The 5591-nt window shown below is 34.1% G+C and overlaps 1 protein-coding gene across 7 annotated transcripts in view; it reads left to right on the forward strand.

Moving 5' to 3' along the window:
• The window catches only part of LOC107594262 (far upstream element-binding protein 2-like), a 22547-nt gene that overhangs the window by 4522 nt on the left and 12434 nt on the right, over positions 1 to 5591 (forward strand). For 5 of the 7 annotated variants that reach the window (XM_016284236.1, XM_016284237.1, XM_016284235.1 and 2 more), the window contains exons 5-9: positions 789 to 847; positions 1717 to 1890; positions 3627 to 3698; positions 3802 to 3859; positions 3942 to 4107. In XM_016284236.1, coding sequence (XP_016139722.1) covers positions 789 to 847; positions 1717 to 1890; positions 3627 to 3698; positions 3802 to 3859; positions 3942 to 4107 — 529 coding nt within the window. The remainder of the gene's footprint in view (positions 1 to 788; positions 848 to 1716; positions 1891 to 3626; positions 3699 to 3801; positions 3860 to 3941; positions 4108 to 5591) is intronic. The other 2 variants (XM_016284240.1, XM_016284241.1) reach the window with 1 other exon arrangement.

Raw genomic sequence — 5591 nt, forward strand, 5'->3', positions numbered from 1 at the left:
GCCGCACCGCAGCCGACTCGTCAATAAATGAGTACAAAACAGCGTTTCCTAGCACCTGTCGCTTACTGATTGTTTGGAATTATAAATATGAGCGTAGTTCATCTGTTAATATCACATGCACTTTTTTTATATATTTATTTATTTTTTATTTTTAGATTGTTACTCAGACGCAGGCAGTGCGCTGCATGAGACAAAGTAATATAGCCAAAACAACCGCATAGCCACATGTTGATTTTATCAGACGATGCCGCGATTGAGTGACTCCTGGTTAACATGTATTAAAAGGGGTCGTGTTTAGTCACTATTTAGTGTGGTATTTTTTTATGATATTCACTCATGACAGTAAAATAGGGCATTCTAAGTCAATATAGTGCAGTATTTCCTCTCTCAATCAGTAGAAAATATGGTTAACACCCGGTCATGCATGAAAAAAAAATACACCGTCATGTACTGTGAAACCGGTGTAATTTTGAAAAATACTGTGATATACATTTTTGGTCATACTGCCCAGCACTAGTGTTAAAGCCAAATACAGGGGTCTTGAGGTACTCTTTTAAAAGTTGAACTATTTTTAATGTGGTCTCTTCAGTATGTAACACATGGCGGGACACTCAAAGCAGTGTGAGACGTGATGCAGCGACCAAAGATGTCTATAAATCTATTTCATTTTATCACATGAATTAATTGCAACGAAAAAGGGTTTCGTCCCGGCCACAAGTTGCTAAGAACTAAACGCATTTGTCTGCTGTTATTTTTCCTGACTGTTGTGTTTGTTTTTGTCTGTCTAGTGTACGTCCCTCGTCCATCACAGAGGAGTACAGAGTCCCTGACGGCATGGTTGGGCTCAGTAAGTTCACATTTCCCATCATGCACTGGTCCATACTCGAGCTTTCCTGTGTGAATCTCAGTCAGGGTCATATTTCTTGCCAAATCAAAAAAAAAACTAAATTTCTTTATTGTATGTTTTTAATTTATTACTAGTAGTGTATTAATGTAAGTATATATATTTAATTTTTAAAAATCATAATAAAAAAAAAATGGATAGAATAGAAAAAGAATAGAGCAGCTAGTGTTAGAGGCCTTTTTTTGTTTTTGTTAATTGTATAATAAATAAAAAAACAAATAGAACACAAAAAGATTAGAGAAGCTAGTGTTAGTTTTTTTTTTACTAGTAATGTATTAATGTACATATAAATTGTATATTATTTTAAAAAGTATATGAAAGTAATTTATACAATTTAAAAAAATTATTATATTCTGCATTTATTAAATTACAAGTTATAATATGCAACACACATAATTAACAAGTTGTATTGTAATGAAAATACATGTTTGTTATAGTATGTTAAATGCATATATATTATATAATTAACATTCAGTAATAAAATATATATTTTATATTTAAAGATGTGTATTTAATGTATATTTGTATAATATTTAAGTATATATTTTTGTTATACTATGTGTATTATATTACAAAATAGATGTTTTTAATTTATTTATATATATATATTTATTTATATTTACAGGGCTCCAGACTGTGCCTAAAACGGTCGCAAAAATATTAATTTGCTAGTGATATTTTTGCTGAGATTGCCACTGGCGACTATATAAATGTTATGATTTAAAAATTTGCATGTAATGCCTTTTTTCCTGCTTGTTTTGCGATCACATCATTTATGTTGACGTAATAAACTGAGACGATGCGCATCAAAGTTTTAGAGGAAAATCAGTCCTCATCTCTGCTGAACACCAGCGCTGACGGCACACCTGCTGAAAGCAGCTCCAGCTGTGGCAGCATGAGAGAGAGAGAAAGTGACGGAGACGTGCGAAGTAAAAGTGCAGAAAGGCAGGGTCTATTTCATGCACAACTTGAACAAACTACAACAGGTAAAGCTGTCAGCAGTGTGGATTTTAGCAATATCGTTAACAATTCTCATTTATCAATACTAATATGGCTTCTTGTAATCAGGATCTTTAGTCTAAATGCTGTGTTCTGTTAATGCGTGAACTTTATATTATTTGTAGTGCACTTGACGTCCAATAATCGCAATAAGCTTTGTGCTCTTGCCTTTTAATAAACAAAGGATCAGCTTTAAAATTCGGCAAAATTCAATGAAAATCAAACATAAAATAAATACTGCATAGTTCAAGCGGCACGTGAACCCATCATTTCTTTCTCTTTACTACTATAGTATGAAATAAACATGAATGAACATCAACAGGTATATTATAAGAGAGCCTACAGTACATCTCACTGAAATGTCTCATGTAATCGCTCATTCAAAACATGAATGAACATCAACAGGTATATTATAAGCCTACAGTACATCTTACTGAAATGTCTCATGTAATCGCTCATTCATGTGTAAAGCTTGTAAACAATGCCACGTAACAATACATTTACCACAGAATACCCATTCGGCGTCCATAAGCTCATTAGTTAGCTAGAATTTATTGCGCCAAATTTATGCGCTATATTGCATATTCTTATTTTTGCTTAACCTGTTGACATAAGAAAGAATGCAAGGAGCTAAAGGTAAAGTTCAACACCTCATATATAATTGCATGTTACTAATGAAGAAAAACAGACTGGATGTGTGCAGGACATATGACAGCATTTATGGGATGCATCGAGGAGGAGCTCAAACTACACTCAAGGGTCCAGTGATGCTGATATAATTATGGTCTGTGATATTTGCACAGATTCTGTGTAATAAATTCTTTGTGACCTGAATATAGTTCTCAATTTGGAAAAGACGTTTAGTTCCCACTTTAAGTAAACCTTAGTTCCCAAGACATCTACAAGATGGGTTAAAATGCTGATCAAGACAAGTTGAGACAAACACATTACAGTATGACTGAAATGTTAAATTGTGTGTAAAAATTAATTAATTAATACACGTTTATTCTGTGGCACTTAAAAATCTAATTTGGTGCCTAATTTTGTTTCTACTAGATTTTCAGTTGATTTTTTTTTTTGTGTGTCTGGAGCACTGTATGTATATTTGTTTATTTTTATACAGTCTATATAATTAAAATGTAGTAATAAAATGCATATATATTAAATTAATATTTAAAAATGTATATTTAATGCATATATGTATTTTTTTATTTATGTATTTTCTTGCTATATTATGAGTATTATATGTAATATCTTGTGTATATATTCTTTTTTTTTCTTTTTTATTATTATTCCTCTGTGTATAGTTATAATAATATTCAGTTGATTTTTTTTTTTGTGTGTCTGGAGCACTGTATGTATATTTGTTTATTTTTATACAGTCTATATAATTAAAATGTAGTAATAAAATGCATATATATTAAATTAATATTTAAAAATGCATACATTTAAAAATGTATATTTAATGCATATATGTATTTTTTTATTTATGTATTTTCTTGCTATATTATGAGTATTATATGTAATATCTTGTGTATATATTCTTTTTTTTTTTTTTTTTTTTTTTTCCCGCTGTGTGTAAGTATAAAAATTTGGGGGGGGGGGGGGGGTTTGAAACATGCATCTGAACGTGTTCTTTGAGATTCACCCTTCTGCTGGAGGTTGAGATGATAAAATTGGTTTATTACTATCCAGTCAGTGAGTGATGTGTTTGTGTTTGTAGTCATTGGTCGAGGTGGAGAGCAGATCAACAAGATCCAGCAGGAGTCTGGCTGTAAAGTTCAGATCGCTCCAGGTGAGTCAAACACTGGTTCAAGTGGGCACTTCTTTCCTCTGTTTTTGATATTTGCATGTTTAAATTTGAGGCCCGATGGACCGTGTTGATTTTGTGTGTTCAGAAAGCGGCGGTCTTCCAGACAGGATTGTGTCTCTCACTGGCGGCCCTGAAGCCATCCAGTATGTTTGTACTTACTCGCATGTTTAACTGCACTGCGCATATGTTTGTTGGTGTTTTGACCTTTTGACCCCGTACATGCAGAAAGGCCAAAATGCAGCTGGATGACATCATCTCTCGGGGGCGGGGCACTCCTCCTTCCTTCCACGAGTCGACCAATGGGAGCGGCCACATGCAGGAAATGGTCATTCCAGCAGGGAAAGCGGGGCTCATCATCGGCAAAGGAGGAGAGACCATTAAACAGCTGCAGGTAGAGTTTGTGCCCGTCTGTGAGGCTTTTGTCTAGAGGTTTGTGGCTGGTTTGGGCTTATTTAAGAAATTAATACTTTTTATTCAGCAGGGATGCATTAATTTGATCTAAAGCTACATTTATAATGCTACACAAGATTTTTATTAGAGGTCGACCGAAATGGGTTTTTCACTGGCCAATGCCGATATTTAGAAATCAGGGCAGCCGATTGCCGATATATGATGCCGATTTATTTATTTTTGCTGATATGTTTGGCCATTTTTTTTATTTTTTTTATTTTATTTATTTATTTTTTCTTCCTCTTCATCTCAAAAAAGTGAGTTTGAGTAAATGATTATTGCAGGATACAAGATAGTAATAGTAGTAGTAGTAACCTAATTCAGAGTAATAATTCATGGCTCAAAACTTAAGCACCTTCTCAAAACAGTTCTGAAGCATGCTTTTTGTTTGTTTGCGGACAGACACCAGTGTTTCTCACTTGCAATTTGACTTGCAAATTCATTCTCTGCCAGCAGGAGGCGCTGTTGGAGTGGGAGATATAGCAGTTTCCCCGGTAACGACTGTAAACTAATAAGCGCTGCTCACAAAACGCTACTTTATCAGCCATTACAGGAAAGTCGAAATGAAAATGACATAGAAGCTTTTCTGAAGACGGTCGGTTCTTTTCAAAGATACATAAAAACACCTGCGCTGCGTTTTAATTTTGAAACGTGCATTGCTCCGTTTATTCAAGGAAGTATTCGCCTTTTGGGAAAATCTATTTGTGGCGGTCTGTCTGTTGTGACGAGCCACCACAAATAACTCAATGTATGGGAAACACTAAACACTTCTATAAGTCAAAGGAAGGAAAGTTAATGTGCACAGTTAACAGAACTGTTTTCAGCGTTGATAATCAAATGTTCACTGAGCAGCAAATCGGTATATTAGAATGAATTCTGAAGGATCATGTGATGCTAATGATACTGAAAATTCAGCTTTGACAACATTTTAAAATACATTACAATTAGGGATGTCAACGATTAATCGATGATCGATTAATTGTCAATACGAGATGCAATCGATTAAAGCTATCAATGGTCGATTAAGCCGTTTCAATTTTGGGCTGTGTGCAGCTCATGTGCAAAACACGTGTGAGCAGCTGTGAGTGACGGTATATAAATGCATAATCATTCACTCATAATTACAAATTAAGCTTTTAATGTGATTTCAACTTTAAAAGTACATTAAAATAGAAACATTATAAAAGGTTACACTGGTCAGTTTAAATGGACCGTAATATACCGGTCTACTCTGCTGCTATGCCAAGGACTTTTTTGCTGATGTGAAGAGGGTGATCTTTTCCGTCTATATGCGAATGTAAAGTAGATCTACAAGCCTAGTTTACATTATAAATAATAGTTTAACATTCAAATACATTACAAATCTGGAAACATTTGGATTTGTGCCGAATGAGACGTGAGCAATAAGCTCCAAATACATCTAGC

The sequence above is a fragment of the Sinocyclocheilus grahami genome, unplaced genomic scaffold (assembly GCF_001515645.1).
Source record: "Sinocyclocheilus grahami isolate Dianchi unplaced genomic scaffold, SAMN03320097.WGS_v1.1 scaffold181.1, whole genome shotgun sequence".
NCBI classification, from domain to species: Eukaryota; Metazoa; Chordata; class Actinopteri; order Cypriniformes; family Cyprinidae; genus Sinocyclocheilus; species Sinocyclocheilus grahami.